We start from the raw sequence: 25,467 nt of genomic DNA on the forward strand, positions 1-25,467 counted from the left end.
CTTGCGGTCAGTTTGGTCGTGACTTGAACCGTTCGGAATGCTTTTGCCCCACACACCGGTAATGGATTGAATCATTACCTATGTTCTGCACGTTGGACTGACCAGTGCGGTGGTGTGGTCACCCCGGGTCGCCGGGTAGCTGGAATTCATTAGCAGTGGAATGCGTGCAGTGCGAGCAAAGGATTATGTTGCTTGGACGAATCGTGTCTATTATTTATGTGTGCCGATTAGAATACACGAAGTTTGGTCTGCTGGAAGGAATATAAATGGACACAAACATAAATAAATCAAATGCTATCTCACGCTGAAACTGTGCTAATGGAATTGAAATTAAATTGCGAGTTTTTATTTCAATTTTTCCAGAAGTTTAACCAGAAAAATATATTATTTCTTTGAATCATACCGATAACTTGCGGTGTATAAGAGAAATTGTACATGAAATTACCAAATTGATTTAATTTATTTATAAAGATATCATCAAACAATCAATTACTAATTGATATCTATCTCATTTGTGTGAAGATCGTTGGGTATGTTAGAGCCAATTAACTTCATCCGTTCATTTTGAGAAAATCAAATTAGTGAAAGCCTTTTTAAATTCCTTCTCCGACCTTCGTGCGTATGATGTCTTTATTAAACTAGCCATGCTGAAATCCCCAGCCTTCCAAAATGAAAGAAGTGGAGTAAAGCATCAACCTTACCTTCACTTTTTTGCGCACCCCTTCTCCCATGCCAAAAGGTCAACGGTCGATCAAACGGTCAAATCGACCGCAAACTCTCAAAGTGGGAAAGTGTTTTTTCTGGTTCGATGCGTGAATTTGCTGCACAAAATCAAACGTCAAACACCGATCAAACCGTCTGTGGTCGTGATTGGGTCCTACGTACACGCGGGAAATAGGATGGGACGGGTTACATCCAGTTAATTATATGCTAATGAGGCCATTGGCGTTTTATTTATGGTTCCACCCGTTCGATACGTTCCCTTAACCTCCGGTGGTCGCCCTGATGCAGTGAATTAATGCGAAACAGTCCGAGGAGCGTAAACCGACCGTTCGTGTTAATTCATAATAGTTCTATTAGCGCTTGGATAAAATGCACACCGCGGTCAGGATAAAAATGCATCCGAGTGCAGTTCCCCATTCTTACCATGGCCATGCACCATTGATGCATCATTTCTACCTTTAGCGCGAATTGTTATCGATGGTGGTGTAAACAATTTTTCCCCACACTTTACCCCCCCCCCCACCCTTTGCATTGTTCTGATGCACATTCGTATAAAACGAAACCAGGGAATTGGCTAATTATTTCCACTTATGTTGATCCGATGATTTTTGTTTCCTCATAACTCGAGTGCATTGGTAAGTGCGGCTCACTTCACAAATTAGGTTTTACATTTATTACATTTGTTGGCCTCTCTATACCCGCAAATAAATCATTTAAAATTGTGCTCTCTTTCGTTTTCGGTGCACTTTTTTCATCATACTATTTAAACCACCCAAGCGTATGATTCTGATTTTCCGGCATTTTTTGTTGTTGTTGTTTCCTCTGCTTTTAATAATCTCATTTTCATTAAATAGTTTTTTATGCATCGTTAACTCGTGCCTCGCGTTTATTCAAATGCGAACAAACGGTGGCCCTTTTTTTGGGATTTCTCTTCGTCTAGTGGAAACACGTTTTTTTTCTTTCTTTGGTTTTGCTCATGCAACCAACCGTGCTGCCAATTGTACGTGGGAAAAATGTTCCGAACCGTCAAAAACATTTGCGAAGCAGAATAGTTTTATGCTTGCACTCGCGTTAATAGGAATTATGTTTGTTTGTTTTTTTTTTTGCCCAAGCTTTTGGTTGCGTTTCGGTTGCTCGCGGGGTAAGCATTACCCGTGTTATATTTTTTGTGGTCGGTTGCAGCAGACTATTTTACTATCCCTTTTTAACAACATGTCGACAAAGTTTTGTAGTGGCTAGTCGTTTTGGAGAGGCGCCTTTTGTGCGAATTATAAATCATTTTCTGGTACTTTGTTGGTAGTTCTTTTAGCGTGCGAAGTGTTACATTGTAATGATAATTTATTAGTGTTCTCGTACTACGTAAAAGAGTATGCTAGTGTGCTATTTTTTATCACATTGTACAATGTACACTGCACTTATCATTGTTTTTGTGAACGATTGCATTAAATGAATTGAATTGTACTTGAATCACACATGAGAAAACCTTTTTGACTCTATTCTAGAGTAACTGAAAGCTGTCAGATTCAAACTTTATGAAATAGAAATGAAATCGTGTGGTTGTTAAAAGGCTTATGTCTACATCAAAAAGCACTCAAAGACACACCAAAATAACTTTATTCCTCCATTTTTTTCGTGTGAAATTGTTAGTGGTTAATGACCGAAAAGTGTGCACATTGCAATCGTTTACAGGCACCCTTACGTGAAGTTGTTAACACTTATCGGTAATAACGTTTTGTTTTCTACCACAAAACAAAACGGAAAACGTAAATCACCGCCGAAAGCTTTTCAGCGCTTGTTTCGCACAGATAAACCCATCGTCATTGTTTGTTAACATTATAAGCCGTTCCTTACCCGTACAATAACAACAAAAAATCCCCACTGATGAGACAACCAGACACGAGTTTAAAGATGTTTACCGCATAACAATAACATACCCCCACTGCTGACAACTACCAAATGGTTATGGAAGCAAATGGAGATAAGATGATATGGAGGTTTTTTTTTGGAGTAGTTTTTTCGCGTTGAATAATCATCGCGCATCATTATCATCATCGCATCTTAACCATCCTAAACCCCATCACCATCAGTAGGGCGCATCTGTTGAACAGTTTAAGCCAATTTTTGCCATTTTACTCCAGCCGTCTCAATCCACCGCCCGGAAGCGATGTCCCCGTACGATTTCTCTTTTTGGTCACAATTTAACATTATCTGCCATTTCGGTTAGTGCCAGATTTTTGCTGGCTGAGGGCATTTTGCGCCCGACTGTTGAAGAAAAGCAGACCGAGAATGAGGCGAACAAGTGAAATGTGTGCCAGTGTTGGAAACCCGTCTCGATTGGGTGAGATGAAAATCAAGTGTCGATTAGTTGCGCCGATTTCGGAAACGAGGTCCATAAATTGTAGCTTGCAAAAAAAAGAAAGAACCCGAAGAAATGAAAAGAAGGCAACGACGGCATGATGTGTTATCGTCGAGAAAGGAAGCCTTCATCAATCAGAGTAATGGGTGAGTGAGTGAGCGAGTGATGGAATTGCGTTTCCACATTACAACCCACGGGTCTTTTTTGGCGGATGTCGTTAAATTTAAGGAAATATGTTTGTCGCCGATAGATAAATAAGTCGCCGTGTAAATTGAAACGTCTCGAACGCCGGGTTTGGAACGACACTGAATAAAGTTCCTGCCGTGCGCAAATGCTTTGAAGATGGCAAAATGGAAGCGAACTGGCGGTTGTTTTAAGAAGTGATGAAATCGGAAAGGTTTTCCCGCGATATCATCTAGAACAGGATGTCATCTTTAAATCTTCGTCAGTGCTTGCGGGGTAGGACTGTTTCGGGAAAAATATCATTAGACTAATTGAAAGCTGATCACCGAACTGAAAGAACCGTACAGCAAAACATAATAAAACGACAGAGAAGGAACCCGAGAGGCTTCTAGTAGGTGACCTCGTTTTTGTGTGAGACTTTTAAAGATGCTACACACAAGAAGAGGCCACCCTCCCTGGTGCCGCATGTTTTTCGGTTCGGTGTCACATTACAATCCATTCGATTGCCGATTTCCTAGCGCGTCCTGTGTTTCTCGCACGGTTTTCTTTGATTTTACGGTTCAAAGTGACTTACGGTAGAAAGAACACCGTAGCGGGGATTGAGTGAAAATGCGTTTGTTTGTTTTCCTTTGCCATTCACTTTGCTGTCCCTCGGGAGTGGTTTTCCCCGGTGCCATTTAGTAGGTGTTTGAGTTCTGTTTACCAGACATAAATCTTTTGCCATAAATCTCTGGATTTGCAGCTGTTTTGTTTATTATTGATTGTACATTTTACTTTACTCTGTGAGAAAGAAGAACTTTTAAAGCGCATAAACATATTTGCTTCCTTTACCGGCAATAACAACCTCAAGAGGTCTAGGCCTGCCATTTGTGGCGTTCTTTGACTTTATTTGTGCGTAGTTGGATAGTCAAGTCCTGCGTATGGAGGATTGGTCCGGATGGGATTTTGGACCGGGCCTGTCGCCAGCTACCCAAAAGCATAGACATGTTTGCCAAGCAAGATTTGGGGAAATTTTACATAATCTTCGGTTAGAACTCCACTCCGCTTATACTTCATTTCTACAAATATCTTCGTTTGCTACCATGTTTCGTAAAATTTTCGAAAAAAAAGAGAACGTTCCAAGTGACTTGTACCTTATCCGGTGTACGCACTCTCAAGAGTCTAATATGTCTCCGAATAATCCCCAAAATTTGCCAGGTGCTCCAGGTTAGAAGGTATTAAGATGGATTGCCTATTCGCCTGTGGAACTACATGTCACTTCGCAGTGAAAGACACCATCGGGACCAATCACGCCCACCCGAAAACTAGCTAAAAAAAACCTTGTACTCTAAATGGTCGAAAAGATGCATCTATTTTACGCTTCTTCCAAATCTTTCCATCGTTTCAGAAACTGCTGGCCAAGGCTACGTTCGATAACATTGCCGAAAGTACGGACGAACTGGCTTTTCGCAAAGGCGAAACATTGACCGTCATCGAAACAGATACCAATGGGCTGAAAGGATGGTGGCTGTGCCAGCTACGTGGTCGTCAGGTAAGAGTTTGGCTTTTATAACCTATCGTTCGTTCCGTACGGCTGCAGCTGCACCGACGGTAAATTCTCGTACCCATCAAATCGTAAAAGGAAATTCACCTGTTTCATTTCCCACTGAAATTAATCCCAGTGGAAACCTTCCAAAACCTACGCCGTAGTCAGGGGTTCAGTTACATCAGGGATGGTAGTAGTGGTAGTAACATGATTCCCGATTCAAAGGGTAGTCAGAAGCTACAAGTTCTGTGCAAGGGTGTAGAAGGTGCTGGATATTCAAATTAAGAAGCCACATACACACTCTATGGGTACGTACTTACGTCGGTGAAGTTTTTGTTTTGTTTTGGAGAGCCACCACCAATCGCCTTCTGCTTCTTGCGGTGCGGAATAATTTACGACTGTTTATTTGTAGCCAACCATTCCGGACCGTGCAGAGATTGCCCGCTAAGCGCCTTCGTTCGTTCGACCTTTGCTCTTCCTGCACAGCCTGTTGATATGCGGCAGGGGTAGCCATTTCACCCTGGATGAAAAAAGCCTAGCCAACACTAGGCAAGCGTCGCTGCAACGGGTTGTTTAATTATTCAGCAGATGATTAATGACGGGACCGGGCAAAGGAACCCGCAGCTAATGGTAGGCTTAAGCTAGCCAACTCAACCGTGCACGAAGAGGTTCCCGATGGTTTGGTCACTTTGAGCGGTGAGCGGTTTGAGATCTCTAGCCTTCTGGTCACCGAAAGCTCTGGAAAGGCGGAAAAGTTTGCAGCGAGGATAACTCAATTAGTACCCAGGTTGTCTTTCCAGTGTCGTTGGGCTTTTACCTCCGCACTAAAGTAGCTAGTGCCAGTCTGGCGTGACACCCCGGGAGCTGCATAACAGTTGTTAATGAACCGGGGGAGTTGAATTGAAATCAGCCAACACTGTGTTAGGCACTCGTTTCGAGCGAATTGTCGGAGGTCATTGAAGAGAGAGAGTGAGCGTGTGTACGTTTCGAGTGGCATTTCAATCATCAAACGGACACAGGGAGCCTAAATCCAGCAGAAAAGATCAAAAGTTAATTGAATTGCGTACTTAGTAACGGGTTCGTTTGTTCATTCTGGTGCTTCAAGGGACTTGAAAGGCGAACAAGTACCTTTCGGTATCGGGGCAAATTCGTTTGAGAAATGATGTTCTGAGAAATGAGGAACATCCGACTTGGAACTGAAGCACTACAGATGAGTTGTAAGAAAGTACCATGCAGTGTAGGTTTCAACAGCACGTAAAAATAGGACTGCTTGTTGTTAGGGATATCTATTTTTCAAGGATCATTCTCGGCAATTACAATTACGTACATCTGACGGGTACTGGGTCATTTTATTTATTAATTCTAAGGCCACAGAAGGCAAGGAAGGAAGGCTGAAATAGAAAGCCTCTACGTGACATGGTATGACTTGTGATGTACACAGCATTTTATTGTTCTATATTTATTCCATTAATGTGCGAAGTTTGTTTGCTTTCAATTGTAGATTTTGAATTGATAAGAGTGCTGAGTTGATTCATGGCTCGGACAAGGCATCGTATGACTTACTGTATACATATTACGTACATCGCACCTATTTATTCTGTTGCTGATAGTGGTTTTATTTGGTTTAAAAAACATCACTCAGTGTAAACCTTTAATAGAAAAGAGTTCCGAATTGATTGACCTGTAAGTGAGTCTTTACACATTTATTGATTGATTGATTTTACACATTGGGGGTTGATTAAGGTTTCGTTTAAGTACTTACTCTTACTTAAACGTAAAAAGTTAAAGTTCAAGTAAGAGTCAACCAACGAACGTTACTGAAAGGATATCTTTGTATGAAGGTATTTGGAACTCCGTTTCAGAGAAAGGAAATGTAATTTTCTTAATTGATTTTTCATAATCTGAAAGACATCCTGGTAAAATTAATATTCTAATTCAGTCAGAAATGTTGTTTGTGAATAATTTATTTATTTATATATTTTATGATTAATTCTATAACATGTAACAAACTTGCAACAGGATGTAAAGATGTTATGTACAAATCGTTATTCAAAACTTTGCAAATTCCATCGTCAATCTGTTCCATTTGCTTGTTATTCCGAAATAATGTGACAATATTTAACATTCATTAGCAATATTTATAGCAATCATGCTGCTTACCAGAACCCCCGTACATCCTTATATCAAATCGCTACAAATGGCATCCTTTTTGCCGGTGCGCGATCGTTTGAGAAAACTCTTGCTCTCTTCTACATCGGAAAGCTTAAAACAAACATTTACTTTTATGCTTAACTTTACCGGCAAAAGCAAGCGTACCCGTAGCCGGACGACTCCACAAACGATAAAGGTCCACCCTTGGTTTTCCACCACGATACGGCAGGATGTCGCATCCCATCCCATCTGTTTCAATATGCTCGGGACTACCTTCGTTTGAATGAGTGTGTGTATGTATATTATTTTATGGTGCACACAAAAATCAACAATAGCGGCTCTCGGTCTAACACAACGCAATGAGCTAACCATATGGGTGTAGTACAGCGTGCGGATACCTGAGGGTGGTTCAATTTTCAGACGTTTATGAGATTGGCTTTCAAATGAAATTAATTCCAGCATCATTCTTTGCATCGCAAGGGATGCAAACCGGGAACAGGCCCGGTATCGGAACGTGCGAGATCCAACCGGAAAACGAGGGATTATTATGGGTTTGCCCGGTGACTACCTCTCGCAACATCCTGCTGTTGGCGTGTGCGCAGTCAGCCATACGTTTTTCTTCATTTACGTCCATAGAAGGAGACGAGAAAAAAACTTAGACGACCATCCATAGATTCGGAACCGTACTTGTGATGGGTTTCCAAAACCCTATCATTAAATTTGAATTTGATTGTGTCGAAAAAACACGTACGAGCGTGTTGAACGGTGAGGTTTTGGCTCTGGCTGGATGGAACAAAAACTTCCATAGGAACATTTGGTGATGCTTTTTCCTCTCTTTTCTTCCTGAATCTTCCTGAATGCTCTCGCGCGTCCAACATACACAAAGAGCTACGGATCCTGAGGAATTTTCGGTCTTCATTCCAAAGTTCCCTTTTTTCTGCTCCTTCATTTGGGGATACCAAACGTGTTGGTCTTTTGAAGTCGCTGCACACGGCGGGTATCGATGGCGCCAGACATTCATGGCATGATAATCCCACACGGTGCGCCAAGTCACCAGTGCCAGCATAAACAGGCTCCCGACCAAATAATGCTGCTGCTGCAAATGATGATCAATGGACGGGAAGCGTTCCAAAGGGAATTTCAAACTCGTGGTTTAAACAAGGAAGTTCACTTATGCGGAATGAACGCACGGTGCAAATGAAGGAGGCAAACCTTCCTTCCCGCTTCGCGTAGGCGAAGTGGCGTGATGGTATGTCACCCAACCGTCACCCATTGCACGAGACTAAGCCGTGTCAGTTTTGGAACGAAATTAAATCTAATTGAAGTACACGAGCGTGAGCTACTGGGTTGATGCTTCTAGAGACGAAGACATCTGAAGACGACCGAAACGCACCACTGACTTCCGAGAAGATTGTACACAATGTTCTGATGCTTAAGGTACCTAAACCACAACGCAGTAATATACACGACATCTTTATAAGTTCTCGGGCCCGTTTGCCAGTCTCAGTCGCAAATCCCTTACAGATCATTTTATCTTGCGTACCAAGGAAAGTTGATTAAAGGCGATATTCATGCTGCTAGCGGTTTGGGCCGGTTGTTTTTCCGACCGCACAGTACCTTCCGGTACATCCAACGGGTTGTACTTTGCGCGGTTAAAGATTATTCATAATTTTCTTGTAATGCAGAGCGAACCCTTTCTCCAAACGGTGGTGGATTCTCTCGGTGAGTTCATAGTGCAGGATAAAGTTAATTTACGTGTGTTATCTTTTCGCTGGTACAAGATACTGGCAACAAGTTTTTTTGTTGCTGCTGAAATTAATTTCATTCTTAGTCAGTTTGTTTTCCAGCAGAGCTTATCTGTTGCGGGTTCGTTTACATATTTCATTCCGCTAGGACGAGCTGCTACTAGAAGTCGTAAATTGCGCATATACTGCCCGAGTTTTAAGCAGTATAATGAAAAGGATGTGCAAGGCTTTTTGGAGTCTTTATAGCACTCTTTTTTATAGCACCAGTGTTCCTACTGTCCATGCAGCTTTGTGTACACTAGTTCTTTGCTATGCACTTTTTTTTACGCTGTACAAGAAAGAACCAGTATACAATTGAACCTGTTTACAATCTGATTAGCAACGCTTACCAGGCTTCCGTTCTTTTTCCTGCTACCTTTTTTGTCCTTAATCGACCTCATCCTTTCGGTACAATGTTGAACGAAGTGGCCTGTATCTCGCCTATCTAGCAGCTCTACCGTCTCCTTTTTTGTCTTTTATTTTGCTCGTATCCTTTTTTTGAATCCCTTACCGCACTACTTCATCTTTCTTCCGTTTCATCCAACATCCCAGAAAATCGGGTTTATCTGACGCCTAAGGGCACTCGCACGTAAATGTTTACCGAGCCCTGTTTCCGGCATTCCAGGAATGGGTTATCTGCTTTCAACTCTTTTCTCTAGCCCATCGCGGACTCGGATCTTCCTCCATTTCGCCTATCCCATCCCATCCGTGAAGGTGTGACCGGAGGAAGCTGGGATTATATCAATCGATTGACTGGTATGGTGTCCCATCCCCGTCTAAAATGAAGATCTTATCGGGGAACTGTGACTATTTGTTTTGTTTGCCATTGAGAAGCATCACTTTTACCTCCATTGACCGTATTGTGTGTCGAGAGTTTATGGATTATTGGTTTTGTTTTCTCCCGTTGTGCGGCTTTCAAATGTTCGGATAGAGGGAAAAGGGTTTGGCAGTTCATAATGGACAAACTCCACCTTTTATTGTGTTACGGTTTGTAATCGCTCTTCCGATGGCAAATACCATTACCAGGGAGGTCCAAGCGGGTTTAAAAGACCATTAAATTACTCTTACCTGTGTTTTGTTGTTCACAGAAATAATTGGGAATCTTTTTCCGGATCCCAAAAGTTGGGATAATGACACATCAGTTGGGCCCTTTTTTCAGTACACAAATTGCTTCATTATTGGTGAGATAGGAAAGCTGAAAGCGAACGAAAAGAAGTGATAATTATTCTACCATAAACTCATGGCGAAAAGTTTGCACTTGTATTAAAAGTTTACAATGTAAAAGACATCTGTCATTTGCTGAATGAAGAACGATATTCCATTTTAATCCAGGAAAAATAGTTACGCTCCATTTTCATTACGCTTCTCCTTCGGGGAGCTCTGTCGGTGAAAAAATCCCCCGACCCACTGGGGATGCTGAAGATTACTGTAGGTAATAAATTTAATCCTATTCGAGCAACGAATGTGCCCTGTCTGTCGGGCTGTCTGGCTGTCTGACAAATAGTCAGTGGAAAAGGTAGAATATATCACTGGTAATTGAAATGTTACTGCACGAATCGTAACGCACGAACGCTGGAAAATTGAAGCAATGCCCTGCAAGGCAGTGAAGAACGTGATAACCTGTACTTCAAGCTGCATTTACTAAAGCTACATTACACCTCTCGTGCAAAATCTCTTTAAATGGAGCACTAGGAAAAAAACAAAACAACTATACTTCGGCCACGGTGGTTGGGTTTTTTCGATGTTGAAAGCTACCGGTCCGGAGGTCTGGCTTAGGAACGCACGATAAGGTGTAAAATAGCACAGCACCTAGACAGTACGTCAGCCACTGGTTTGGAGAAACATAAGGCGATAGGGTGTTAAGTGGATCGCTTTGCACCGGCTTCCCGTAATAGGATACCAACGGCAATACGAAAAATAAAACGTTTTAGTAACGCCCTCTAACTTCGATGGAGTATGCTACAGTAACTGCAAGACCCTGGTCGTGCCGTCGGTTTAAGCTGCCGGTCTGTGACTTCCTCTCGGATACCTGGATGGCTGGCATTTAAATCATTATTACTATCATTAGCAGTCGATTTTAATAGAAAACAATTTCATTACCTCAGGGCATGCGTTACGTGTGGAGATCGTGTAGCTGTTTAAATATTCAGTACCTTTCCAAACTTGCTCTTCGATCTCGATGTTGCGTAATTTAGTTTTCCAGCCCTTACCGCCATCAATCGCTCCCTTCAAGCAGTTCAAGTCTATTTTTGCACAAAAAGTACTTCAAAAGCGACACAGCGCACTCTCTTTTTTGCTATCTATATTTTTGTGTAGTGGCGATAGCGTTCGGACATCCTGCTGACATCTGTTATAGGAGGATTGCAAACAGAGCGGTAGGATACGGAAAGAACGTCTTCCGCGCGTTGGAAGATCAATCTACCGCAACGAAACATCACCGGCAGACATATCGTTTGGCATAGAGTCAGCAATATCCGACCATCTCACCGTTGGCCATGCAGATGAACAAACGCAGCGTGTGCAGCTGGAACACCATGTACAGGAGATCTTCTCACATTCCATTTTAAGGCCGACGCTGACGGCACGTGTCCGGACGGGCAGGATGTCATGCATGCTAGGAACGATACCAAGCTACCGGATAGCTTTGATACACACCACTACCGTCATTACAACCATGTTACGCTGTCGGCGGAAAATGCACGATACCAGCTGCTGGTGCTGATGCATAGATATCCGTATGCATCCTATCAACGAAACTGCAACGGCAGCGTAAAATTGGAAGCTGGCTCAGAACTGCAGCCAGCAGGGCGCAGTCAATCATAGAGCCCCTTTTGACGCCAGCATGTCTCGCGTGGCGGCACACACAGCGCGTGTACGCCTCCGTGTTGCTGCGACAGCTGCACTAGACGAGCGAGAAGGTGGAATAAAAAATGGAGTGGTAACAAAAAACTGGTGGTGTGTTACCACGATCTTCAATTTTATGTCAGGAATCAAATTTTCTTTTATTATAGATTTTTATGTTAAATTTGATTACTGGAGCAGATGAAAAATTCACCGTTTTCCTCAGTAGGGCATGACTTTAAAAAGGGGAATAAGTTGATCAACCGCATTCAACAAAATGAAACGGGAATGGGGTGTGTATGATTGAAAAGTTTTGTGGTTGCATTTTGATTTAGTTACAGAATACTGTAAACCTCATCTGCTCCCGGTTCATTTGATAAAGGGAAGCTTACATGACACTAAAATCAACAGTAGTTTTTTTTCTGGTGCGGTCTAGGTTACCTCCCTTTTCGTTAATTATTTTGCAATGTTTCGATAATTAATAGGCACGGTTTCATTCGGATATATTTACAGTGAACGGTTCGAGACTGCGAGCGAAACTGTACGCGGCTGATGGAGTTATACCAATATAGTATTTCATCTTTATCACATACGGATCGGATTGGGTTGGTGTGGTTTTCTGTTGTGGTTTTAAATACCTCAACTAATCGCTCATTACCAGAGCCAAAAGAGGATTTTTTGTGACATTATTATTTTACGTTTACTGTTTAACTCCATTCATTCATTCATTGGATAAGACGACGCGACTTCTCGTTACTGCGATCGAGCGTTGTCCACGAAAGGTGGAAACAGTAATGCAATAAATTATTTCTTCCCACATACGACGATAGTTGTTTTAAACGGCTGAAAATGAAAAAAAAAATCCGCTGCAATATGTAAAGAAGTTGCAAAATTTGCAACCTACACCGGTTGCGGGTCAGGAAACGAAGCCATGTAGGTGTTCATTGATCAGCTGCAGTGGTTCCACTACTGTCGAGTGGTGTTTTTTTCGTGGTTATGTTTCACCCACGACAAGTCAAAAGGACAGACACCTTTCGTGCTGTTAGTGATCCAGGTGCAACTTCCTCTTCCATCTGAGAAGAGTATCAAAATTATATGAATGAAATGAGTACGCTACACCTCCAGTGTTGCTTTAGCAACTGAATTTATCACCAATAAATATCAACCCACGGGGAACACGGATAGATATTCCACAACCCAGATCAATGACTGCAATGAGCGCGATACGTGAGTGGGTGCCTGAAGATAGGAAAAACACGTGGGAACTGATTCATGTGAAGTTCCAAGGAAGTGTACACATCCGCGTTTCGATAATAAACTCTGAAACGTCATTGCCTGTAGTCTGATTAGCAAAGCGTAAAATTTGGAATTCCTCTGGTGGGAAACTGTAGAACTAACGTATATCTTATATCCTTGGAGGTTCTTGTGAGGAGCTTCCTCAAGTTAATCCTTTGTGGTAGGCATGAAATTATCATTAAGAACATTTAGAAAATAACTAGTAAACGTTACCACCTGCAATTACTGTTCTAACATTTAACGTTATTACTCGGTTGTTTTCGAGATGCTGATGGCTATGTTCTGGGTAACATTTGGATAGCACGGTTACAAGACACCGTTAATGTCCTTGAGCGCTACGTACGATTACATCGTCATATTCATACTATCTCGCTCTTTTAAGTAGCTGTAGTTGAAAAGCTAAGTTCGCTTCACTTTAAATGGAAGAAATCCTTGATGATGTCTTCGAATATCCTGGATGATTCCAAATCCTTACCATCCCAATTCGCTTGAAGCCATTGTCATTAATTATACTTTTCTCGGTTCATGACTTTGGTGTGGTTGGCGCTAGAGGATTCTGATTCTTGAGTTGAAACATAAGAGTGGCAGTTAGGTAAAACGCCGCAGTGAAGCATTTGTGATGCACAGCAGGATATTTGTCTGCTGGAGTTGAAATTATTTCTGTATCAGTTAACCTTTTTTTTCGCTGGAAACAGCATGTGTTCCTTGCTGGTGACTGTCTTTCCTCCTTTTTTGCCTTAATACCCGTCTTGCGGTCACAGGCATGTCTTGAAAACTGACAGCGTGAAAGTGTGAAAGTGTAAAACGAATCCAATCAAGTCGAAATGCCCTATCCCTGGTGTCTGGTCTGTGGTCCAGTCGTTCAACCTATCGTTTCATTTCGTGCTAACCTTCGAGGTATCCTTTAAGGAAAAATCTACACAAGCAGAAGCCCTAAAAGCCAGCCCAACTAGGAAGCCAGTAGCTATCCAGTGCGTCGAACCAGACACCATCCTTTAGCTACAATCTCGCCTCATTTGTGCCCATCAAACGGGAAATTCAATTAATTCCCCTTTTCAACCGGTAGCCGGATGGCGGAGACAGCGTTATAAAATTTGATTAAAATCGGTGGTCGGCGTTCCCGTGCGATACTAAACCGTCAGAAGCAAGAAAAGACGCATTAAGGTGTCTAGTATGTGGAAACCCTCTGGATTCCGAGGGAAGCCGCAACGGCGAACAGGCGATTAACCTCAACTTTTAATCAGTTACGCCAGTTTCTGACACCGGCTCCACCCGGGAGCGTTTCGAGCGGTCGGTAATAATAACCGTTTGATAAAGAGGCTGCTCTCCGGGATTACACGGAGAGGAAATGGCGACGATTATTTCCCATGATGCTCTTGTTCTTAACCTCAACCTCATTTTGTATCGAGTGATGGGGAGTTGTTTTCCTTTTTTTCCTGCCTCCTAGCCGTGATTAACACGACGTCGGTCAGGTGGCTCCAGTGAATGTGTCTCGGATCCATTGCCGCTGATTCTTTGCTTGATTGATGGACTTTGCTTCAAGAAGCAAGTGGCAGAGCAACTTTGAAAAACCGGCACAAGATCGGCGCCACATAGACACGATCGCTGGCGAGGAAGAAGTGCATGTGATAATGTTGCAATCAGTACACTTTTTACTGGTAGAAAAGAAGCAACAGAGCCGAGAATACAACAGAGCGTATAAAAACAGAACTGCTTGATACTAGAATTATAGATTACGCACTCTATAGGACTGACAATTATTTTATTTCTTTTAATTTTTGGTTTACTCATTCATTGTTATTACGAATTGTTGTGGGTTTGGGCTTTAAAAATGAATTAAAAGACATTAATTTTCGGCTCACATCCATATGTTACCGCGATTAATTTAAATAATTCCCTATTCTATTACGCGTACGTGCGTTGACTTTCTTTACGATCGCAATATTATTTCTGCCACCGGTGCGCACACCTATCATCACATCATTATTATTACACGCAGCACTGTACATTCCGTGGCGTTCCGTCGTTGCACGTCGCCATTGCTGAACGTGTTGCTGAACCTTTGCACTGCATACCCCGATACATAACACATGCGCGACGGTAGCAATGCAACGGCAACAGGGATTGGGCTGGGTGTGGAGATCGTGCAAAAATCACGACTCTCGTATAATTAACATATCAAACAGCGCGTCCCGCCATCACATTTTCCACTGTGGAAAGCTTCGGTGGACCTGAGCGCGAATGTTCAACGCCTTCCACAAGCAAACTTCACATTGCCTGGGAAAGGAAGCGTGTGTCTCGGGACTTTGCTCGATCTTTCGCCGGTCAAAAGAACCGGTTAGCGTTAAACGTCAACTTTTGGATTATGATCTCGCTTTCCGGGTTTCTTTATGTGTCCGTCTGCTCTTCACTTCTGCTCTTTTTTTTTGTTGGCCACCAATGTGCGTATGTATTGCCATTTTGCTTGCACTTCAGCCACGTCTGCTGACTGGACTAAAGACCGTCAAATTTTACTTCCAATTTCGCATCATCAAAAATGGAAAATAAAAACATCTTCTGGACGTCTTGTTTCGAGCGGGATGTCAGTGACGTGATTTGAGCTAAAAAGCTCACACTTGATCGAGTGTGTTTTTGTTTTCTGTTTTTCGATACTTCCCTCTTCGCCTGATTAATTTGACAGCGAACCGGTTTGCTTTTATTGATACGCTCTTAAATGATTTGATTTTCCGCCACACTTTATCTTTGGTTATGCTCGAAGAAACGAGTTCTTGGAGTAGTGTTGAGAATAGCATATTTAGAAAAGGAAATCCTGGAAGTGGAATCGTTATAGTTAGATGAAATGGGGTTAGATTGCTGATATTGCGAATTTCTAATACGGATTGTCGGAACAAGATTGACATCCTAATGTTACTGACAATTGACAAGTATCCATCCATTTTTTTGGAAAGTATATTTCCTGACCTAGCTAAAAAAAATATTTTCGGTATCAACAACACTACTCTCTTTTTTAAATATCCCTATCAGTTGGACGTTTTGCCTGTTATGCGAGACATCTTTCTTCGTTGCCAGATTCAGATCATGCCACTTTTTGCTGCCTCGCTCCTTCCACACTAAACACACAAAAACAGCATTTCCAGAAGGAGTTGTTGTTATTTCGCCGCATTGATTTCTTCCTGCATTCCATCACAATAATTCAAATAATAAAAAGGCAACCCTCAATTCAAGCCTGTCAGCAGGGGCAACCATTTTGCAGCATGACTTAACGATGTTGCTTAGTGATTTGTGTACGTTGCGACAGGGCACGGCAGCCTGACACAGCGAGTCGAAACTCTTTGTGCGGAACAGGATTTTGGACATTAATATGACAGCGTAAGTGACATTTACAAGCCATGTCTATGGTGCCGATGGAGGTAGCTTTCCCGTTGAAAGGAGCCTTTTTGTTGCAGAGACGAGTTGGGTTTGTGTGTTTAGAATGTAGACATTAGACGAGTCTGACACGTAATTTACGATGCTTGCCACTTTTAACGATATGTTAATTTGTTTGGATACAGCTCAAGATGCTGAATTAATGCATAACGCTGTAGACCGATGCAATATGGTTTGAACCGGACACCATGCACATGGTAGGCGACATTTAGATCTCCCACAAATCTTCTCAATAACTAACCTCTTAAAAGCTCGTTTCAATCAATCAGTAGTACTTAACAACTGCACAAAACAAGTGCGATAAACTACGGTCCCGATAGCTCGAAGCTTGACACCACTTCTTCAAAGAATTGTCGCTCCTTCGAAGGTCTCAATATCTCTAGACATCCTGTTTGTGCAACAAAGCACTCCAATCCACGACACTCTCGATGACAATTTTATTGTGTATATTCACTGGAACTGAAACCACTTGAACGCCAATTGCTTGGCCAGGCAGGAAATGATCCACCGGCCACGATTTGAGTACACTCTGATCGATTGATCTCCTCGGACCACTTCGATTGGCTACAAGTGGGTGAAACGAAGTCAGGCCGCGTGATAGCAATGGAGAGATTATGTTGTTGACGCAATTTATATGAATTGTCAACGATTCACTCAAGTTCTCCGATTTCTTGTCCAGATTTCTTTTTTTTTTCTGCTTTCCGGCAATCGATCCCGATTTATGCGACCTCCGGCGTTGAAAAGTTTCACCCGGGAGAGTTCTTCTTTAACCGACCCCAACGCAGCTTCGATGATATTTTACAGCGACCCACAATCTTAACGACGATCGCCCCGGGACGAGTTACGTTACGGCAATTTTGCTTCCAACGCTAATTGGCAATTTTGACGCAAAGTTCCGCGACGATTGCTCGCTCGCACTGACAAAACACGCGGAGGATACTGTATCAACAAGTACGCCTTTCGGTCTGCCGGTAACTCGCTTCGTCTTTTTCAATTTATTGCCGAAGATATTGCGCTTAATGTCAACTTCTGTGATGGGGGTAGTAGCCAAAGACACGGTTTTCTTTCTGTGAAAATCCTTTTTGTACGATATGAACGTGAAGGATCACCTAAGTACATTATGGTATTGCTTCTGCCAGACACGAAAAATGCCCCTAGCGGCCATATTTTGCTAGGATTAGTCGGCAACCCTAAAGATGGGAAAAAATGACGTATAAATTAGCTCGATTTATCTGATCTGCCCGCAAATGCAGCTACTCGCATTGGGGTAGGGGATTTCCGTAATAACTCAGCTTAAGATACGCATTTTAAAAATTATGTCTCCGGAAAGAAAAACAGATAATTTGAGTGGATGTGTTTCTTTTTTTATTATTATGCCACATCCAAATGTCCCCAAGCGCAAGCGACAAACTAACTCCCGTCAACATTGTCGTTTGCTTGTCACTAATCTAAAACTAAACGGCTTGGGGTTGAAAATTAATGTTTCACCTTACGATTTATTAGTTTGGGAAGCTAAATGGCTCTTTTTGATTAAACGGGCAGCCGCAGTTTGTAGCTCCGCACCCGACGATACACCTGCCGCATTTTATGTGAAAGATTAACCCCGTTTTACATCCAACCTGCGGGGAAATGTGGTGTTGGTTTGATGGATTGATTAAGATTTATGCATGACTCTTCTTTTAATTTAAACCCTGCGTGTGGTTTAATGGTAGCTGAAGAGGAAACTTTCGAAGGCAAATGGCAACCAAAGGGAAAACCTTTTTGATGGAAGAAAATCAATAAATATTTCAAGCATTGTTTGGTAGAAGAATTCATCACCGTTTATTATTCGATCGTAAGAAAGGATGGGCAAAGTGTGATGTGGTGAGACAAATTTTCGAAGGTATTAACCTCAATATAAGAATCGATACCCTCTAAAATCTGTGTGAAAAGAGGTTGTGAAGAAAATTAATGAATCGAAAATGAAGTAACTGCATTAAGCCCTCATTTAGGTCCTTTCTTTTGAAAGGCATTCATCACTCGACATGCATATGTATTGAAAAGTTTCATCATTTATAAAGCAACTTTATCAACATCCACATTCAAAATGTGAACGGAAAACTTATTTAGTTTTGCACCCTTCGGCCAATGCAGACCGTTCTTTGAGCCTAAGTTTTTGTGCTACACTTTCTATTTACTTCAATAGATGAACACTCTTCGCACCATCTGTACGATGCGGATGCTTGCAACTGTTCAAATGTCCTAACAGGATGTAAATTACCACTTTACACTTTTATCAAAACCCGAAACAAGTTCCAGCCAGCCAGACAGAGTTGAAGTGCACTCTCCTAAATTGACCACACACAAAAAGACAGAGTTGCACGGAAGAGTGCAATAATTACTCAGGCCATTTTGGGGCAAGTTTCTCTTACGACTGTGTGTGTGGAGTGTGAATAATTTATTCTGCCCCGGGCAATGGAATGAATCCTTCCAGTGTGCAATGACACAACTACGAGTTTTGTACGCTTGGAAGAGATAGTGCCTGTAAATGCTGCAATATTGCAATAATTCAGTTAAGATATTACTATATATTATGCTCCACTGTTGACGTTTTGCAATTATTTTTATGGATGCAATGTTTCCTAACGCTTAATACTTCACATTTAATTTTTTGGTGCAGCGAATCCACAAAGCGAAAACAACGTTGAAATTTTGGTGTTTTTTTTTCTTACATTTTCCATGCCTGTTTTTTCGACACGGTAAATAATGTCCGCTCGTAGCCGTTAGCCTATTTTTTGTTGTTGTTCCCTGAGGGATTAATCTTACCCTTCCAATATCTTCCCGCTCCATTTGTCGCGTGAGTGTATCGAATGAATGTCAAATAAAATTAATCAAGCATCATCGCGATACGGTGTGTTGTGCCCTCTCGGGTAGGGAGAATCGATTCAAAGGCATGTTTCACCTCGTAACAAAGCAAAACAAAGCATGAAAAAAAACATCCATTGCATTGAACACAACCGAAAACATTCCTATAATGAACGGTGCATTTTTCGGGGCAGGACTTACGGCGGACCAAACCATGTATTCGAGTGGAAACATGCGTATGCTCTTAGTGAAACGAATTAATCCCACCAATTTAATTTCGTACACCCAGCCCGGGGAAAAAGGGCAAAAACAAAGCCGAAAATAATAATAAGATTCTTTTTGCTCTTTTTTTGGAAAGCCAGATTCTTTCCCTTTCAGCAACGGTGTCAGCGAACCATCGTTTCAATTTCAAAACTGCATTTGTTGTGCTGCAACAGCAGTCCAGGCCGCCAAAAGGGCCACTTTTCCACAATTGCACAAAGAGAAATGCAACACGGGGCTTACACAGACCTGGATGGAAAAAAGGAATGGAAAAGAAAATCCCGACAGCAAATGCTTAAAATGCAATAATACGAAAGTGGTTTACATTTTGGGTGCTTCATAAATCCATTAAACGTACAATTTGGTGCACCGAGGTTGAATTGTTTCCTTTATGCGCGTTTGGCCACCCTGTACGATTTTACGATAATTGCTTTTGCTATTCTATTTGTTCTTGGTACTTTTGCCAACTTTAAAAATGTGTTTTTTTTTTACTTTGATGAGCTCAGATCAGCGTTTTTTCTATTATTATACAGTATTTATTGTACTTTTTACCTTGTGTTTTTTTGTTGTGTTTTTTTTTTAATTTTATTTTATTATACTTCCAATTTTGTTTATTGAATATGTTTTTTTGTTGATTATAAAAAGCATTTTTTATGGAACATGCTATAAAATTTCGTTAAAATTATTGAATTATTACTATGGAATTATATCATACTGGAAATGAATACAGAAAAATGAATAATATCTTACCCGTCAAATAGACCATTTATGCTTATTGGCTACGCAAGAACATCACGTTCGTTCGAGCTATTTATGTTCTGTGGAACCATATTCATCACACCAGATTCGTCACGGCAGTATACTTCGCACAGACAGCTGCCGTTTCGGAATCCTCTCGTCTAACAGAGGAATCCTCGCTCCATCTGTATGGTGATTCTATTGACTATCAATCGCCGTCATCGTTCTACTCGTGTGTCTACTCGTTCTTATGAACTGCACCATGTTACGGATGTTTGTATACCATCCCTTCCAGCATCATTACTACTAGCGTCCTCAAAACCTTCCGGAATTGGAGTTTAATGTATAAACGGGGTACATCTTTGCAGTCAATTGCTTTTGCGATTGACTTCTTTCCGACATTCCCCTAATGGAGTTTTTTTTTCTTCCATTTCTTTATTTGATCCAAACCAATACCCGCATCTTTGGCTGTGTCTGCTTTGCTGCACAAAATAGGCAGCAAGCTTGTGGCAGTAAAGAGGGAAGATTAGCACAATATATCGACGTATGCTCAGCAATTCCGAAGGGAAAGGTCTAGCGATGCCCAAAAAACAGTCAGTCAGTCAGCAAACAAATTGTGTTGATTGTTTTTCGGTTTGTGTTGGCCCCTTTATTACGTTGTCGGGAGTTCTACCTGATGCCGTTGCAAAGACCGGGCAGTGTCATATTCCTCCTTCGTTTTCGTTGGATTTATGTCCAATTCGTTATCTCGCTGGTCTTTTCGCTTTTGAGACCTTCGTGTGGCAGAAGGAATCCTTGGGAATTTTCACATGCGTACGCCATTCATCATTTGGGTTTGGTTCAGAGAAACTGTAGACATTGAAACGAGACAAACATTAGCTGATGTGTGAATCTTACATCCTGTTACGGTTAGCGGAGACCAATTTCTTACCTAACAAACACTCCCATGGCGTGAGGATTCAATCTAGGATGGAGGATGGGCTGAAAGCTCACACAGCGAGACTATCTCGTTAAAGATCTTGGCGCACTGTTATCAGTCCCTTGGAATCCCCTGTCGAACCTTTTTTTTTCGTAGCGCTAACAAATTCCAAAGGTACCACAAAATTCGTTTGCAACCAAGAAGTTCCTGTATTTCTTTCCATCCATTTTTTTTTTAGATGGTGAGACGATCTTGTCGATCTGGCAAGATTGTTGGATGTGGTTTGCATATGTACACACGTACACATACCAGCCGGAATTCCGGAATTCTGCTCAACCAATACGTTCTACCGCGAATCGTCGAAGGAAAAAGGATCCTTTTACGGTGTACGATGCGAACGATGAACATGTTCCTTGCTTGCTTTTTTCCCTTGCGATTACTTCGCCACGGCTATAAAGCGCACACATTTGTATTCATATATGTGTTTTTCTCGTGCTTCTTTCATCGGCATCTTTTTCTTGCAAAACCGTCAGTTTTGGGGTTGTTTATTTTCCACTAGATAATTCTACTCCCAACACTCCCAGCCTCCCACGCGGTTTGGCTAAATTGTAAGTCAATTGTTCGCCTGCGCGGGAGTTGGATGGCAACATGTAATAAAGCTGAATAAATGTAGCATGAATTTGAAGGAATGAAAATTAAACTTCCTTCCTTCTTTACGTCGATTTTCGTTAGGGTTGTAATTCATTGTAGCAGAATTGTTACGAAGCCAGCGTTTGATTTTCTTCTAGTGAGTCGGTCGGACAAGTTATGAAACATAATACCCACAAAGCTATTCATCTTGCAATCAGGGTGTATTGCTCACGTCAATCAACATTGAAATGAATCTGTTAAATAGATAAAATAAATTTGATTTACTTTGAATTCTTTAGAATTATTATTTTCCAAGTTTTGCTGGGGATTTTGTTGTAACGAACTTTGTAACAAATTTTGATTGACTTTTGATTAAAATTTGTTCAAAAACCATTGTTGACGAATTACGGCTCAAACAACCATGAAACGTTTGCTGATAAATAATAAAAAATCTATAATGTTTCCCTCAACTTTTTATCAAAAAATACAACCGAATTCAATTTTCTTTCCAATACTTTGCAAAGTTGTGAACAAGCTGACTCTCTTACTTACTTGTGCTCTTACACACTTTGCCTGTTTCAATCACCGTTTTTTTTTGCTTTAAATTTACTTTTCGCCGGTTTTGGTGAAAACTTTTATCACTAAGCTACCGTGTAAAAAGCGTAAGCAACATGCAAACTCAATTCGCAAAGTTTGCCTTCGTGCGTACGCGCCTAACCGTGTCGCATCAACAAGACCCAGGGAATGTTTCCGGGTGTATCAGAATCAATTTAAAAGCAGTGTCATTTATTTCTTCAATGTTACTTGCGCTGTGCTTATGCATTCATTTTACCCAAATGGCTTGGGTAAAGTAAAAACATGTCATTCTTTTGCGCCCACATATGAAACAGGTTGTTTGAAGCGTTGTGTGCTTAGTGGTAGGAAATTTAGTAGAAAAAAATAGAAAATCCATGAGAAACCTCCTACAGAGCTCTACTGTGGCAGGCTCTAGTACAAAATAGTACACTTTCCTTATGATCTTAAAGGTACACCTGAAGCTTACCGGTATGTCTGAGGTATTTGGTTTTTCCTTTCTCACTGAGTACATTTCAGCATCTCGATGAAATTGATGGATGTGTAGATATCGGAAAAAACTCCTCAGCAAACAAAAAAGACAATCAGGCTCCGTGTCGCCTTCAATGACATTGATTACACCTATAGATTCACCAGCTGAATGGATGGAGTTAAGGGAGGGAAAACCGGGGCAAAAAAACTAACAATGCCACTCAAAGTGGAAAACAATAACCACCCACCCATCGTACGTACAGGCTCGGTCGGATTTGCAATTTTCCCGACGGAGAACAGATCACGCTAACCAACTCTCGCTTTCCGGAACTCTCCTGTTTTTTTCATTCACCAACCGGATGGAACGATTTCCTGACGGAATTCTTCCACTCCCTCACCTCAGCCAAAAGGACAGACAACCAATTCTTGGAGAAAATCGGAAAAGCTATCAAGATTTTGTTTCCCCTTTTTCACGCAGTTTTTTTTTTTTTACACCACGAAACTCTCATCACGGAAAGGCAAAAACAATCTAACTTCTTTTTTGCGTCCGATGCGATATCGTGTGGAAAGTTTGGATAGCTCTGCTGTACTGAAATTCTGTGTTCCGCTCCGATTCTATGCCACAAATCGATGACCAGTGACAATGGTTTTCTGCTGGGGTTTTGCTGTTGGTTTAGTTCCTTTTTTTGTATCACCCGATCTTGTTTGCTGTTCATGTGGCTCAACATCAATCCACTTCCGTTACGTATCGATTCGAGTTTAGCGACCATGTCGGTTTAAATCGCCCTTGCCAGCAGTTGAGCTCTGGCCGGGATTACATGACGATTGATTGTTTTTGTTTCCAAGCTTCCCTGATCCTGTTTTCCATTTTACGGTAAATGGAAAAGGAGCTATTCAGAGGATAGCACTTCCCTAAAACTCCACGCGTATTTGCACTCCCAAAATAGCCATCGGGAAAATGGTGGATCGCCTGTAAGTTATACTAGCTACACAGCTAGAGATCACACACACACACACACACACCCAATCAGCTAGAAATCAACAACCAAAATGCATTTCGGTTCTACCGCTGTACTATTTTGCGATTGCTTAGCAAAACAAATATCGACAAAGGTATAGGAAAACACTAGCCGGAGGAAGGATTTGCTCTGGAAGGTTTATCTGATTATACCGAAATGGATTTTCTATTCGATTCGCAACACATTTTTTGCTTCTTCGCCGTGCAAATATTGTCCTACGGCACACCACTGCAACTCGAACGGAACGAGCTTATTTGTTTTGCACTGCACATCGTGTAGTCTACCGGATTAAATGGTATCCGTCGCTTGGGTGGATGTTTGCATTTTCGTTCACTTTTTAGCCATTTTCCTTCACAAAACTTTTGCCCCGGTGTTATGCTGCAACAAACTAATGCAAAATATCTTCTTCCTTCGCAGGGTATCTGTCCGGGCAACAGATTAAAAATTATTCAATCACACGACTCGGGTTGCTTCACACTCTCACCCGCCTCATCGCCCTGTCCGACGATCGATTCCACCACCAATCTGAACAGCCCGATACCGAGCGAAATCTACGAAAATACGTCACTGTGTAGCAGCACCAGCGCTGGCAGTCAGCGGCAGGGCAAACGGCGATCCTGGCACATCATGCCCAACAAGGTAAGTTTTTGAGGTTCGAAACCAGAACGATTCCAATCGGTGTTGTATCGCTTTGACGGACTCTTGGAGGACGGTCTTGGGGCGTAGTGATGCAAAGCGTATTAGGATTTGTCGCAGTAATTAGGTCTTAAGTGATTTGAAAAGGATTTCCACATAACAGAGATCCCAAATCTTGGCTCCATCTTGTATGGTGGAGGCTTGGAATAGATGCTCCGTAACTATCGTGTCCCATTCGTATTGGTATCATCGCATGTGCTATCTAAAACCTGACCAGTTGTCGTTCCCAGTAAGCCAACGATAACAATCTTAATCCCTAGTTCGTGGTTGGAAGTTAATCTACCCGTCACAGCCACAATCTATGCTGCGGATGGATAAATGTTCCCGCTGGTCAGCGTTCTCAGTTAAGGGAACCAGCCGGGAAATGAAGGACGTAATCACGTCCACGTAACAAAACTGTCAAGAAGATCTTGTAAAATTAAATTGTTTTGGTGACATGGTTCTCGGACTGGCAAGATGGCATTGGAATAGAAATTAGCTATTTAAACGACTTTTTATGCACTTGCCATCCCCATAAAAATGCTCTTAAACGTAAAAGAATGCCGAAACAAAAAAAAAAGCTCGTTTGAAATTATACCCATAAAATGAGGCGTAAAAAGAAATTCCGAGTAATGTTTGTAATACTGTCTGCTGGTTACATTTAAAAGCAAACCATTGACTAATGTGCCGTATTGGGTTGTCGCTGCAAAGTTTCCCGCACTGGTATGGCGTAAACAGTAGCGCATAATTTTAAGCTACCAGTGAGTGGTTTATGCAGAAAGTTTTTTACTTTTTTGAAAAACTTCACCCATATCTTACTCAGAAAATTTGTTCACTTCGTTTCGCCTTCGGCAAACGGGCAGACTTTGTAGTCTCCGCATCCGCACAGCCTGGCAGCTCTCGGCTTTGACTGAAAAAGAAGTCACACAAACCAGTTGTACGTATTTTTTTACAATTTATCACCTCCCCGCTTTGAAAGGTGGGTGATGCTGCAAAATTAACTTCAGTTGCTTTTAAACACTTCCTCAACCAGAAGCCAAAAAAGTCGACCC

General features: G+C 41.7%; 1 protein-coding gene across 1 annotated transcript in view; it reads left to right on the forward strand.

The window, feature by feature from the left end:
* Window positions 1-25,467, forward strand: part of LOC128711389 (breast cancer anti-estrogen resistance protein 1) — a 108,018-nt gene that overhangs the window by 51,344 nt on the left and 31,207 nt on the right. Inside the window, exons 2-3 of the mRNA XM_053806258.1 lie at window positions 4,650-4,793; window positions 24,158-24,379. Coding sequence (XP_053662233.1) covers window positions 4,650-4,793; window positions 24,158-24,379 — 366 coding nt within the window. The remainder of the gene's footprint in view (window positions 1-4,649; window positions 4,794-24,157; window positions 24,380-25,467) is intronic.

The sequence above is a fragment of the Anopheles marshallii genome, chromosome 3 (genome assembly GCF_943734725.1).
Source record: "Anopheles marshallii chromosome 3, idAnoMarsDA_429_01, whole genome shotgun sequence".
NCBI lineage: Eukaryota > Metazoa > Arthropoda > Insecta > Diptera > Culicidae > Anopheles > Anopheles marshallii.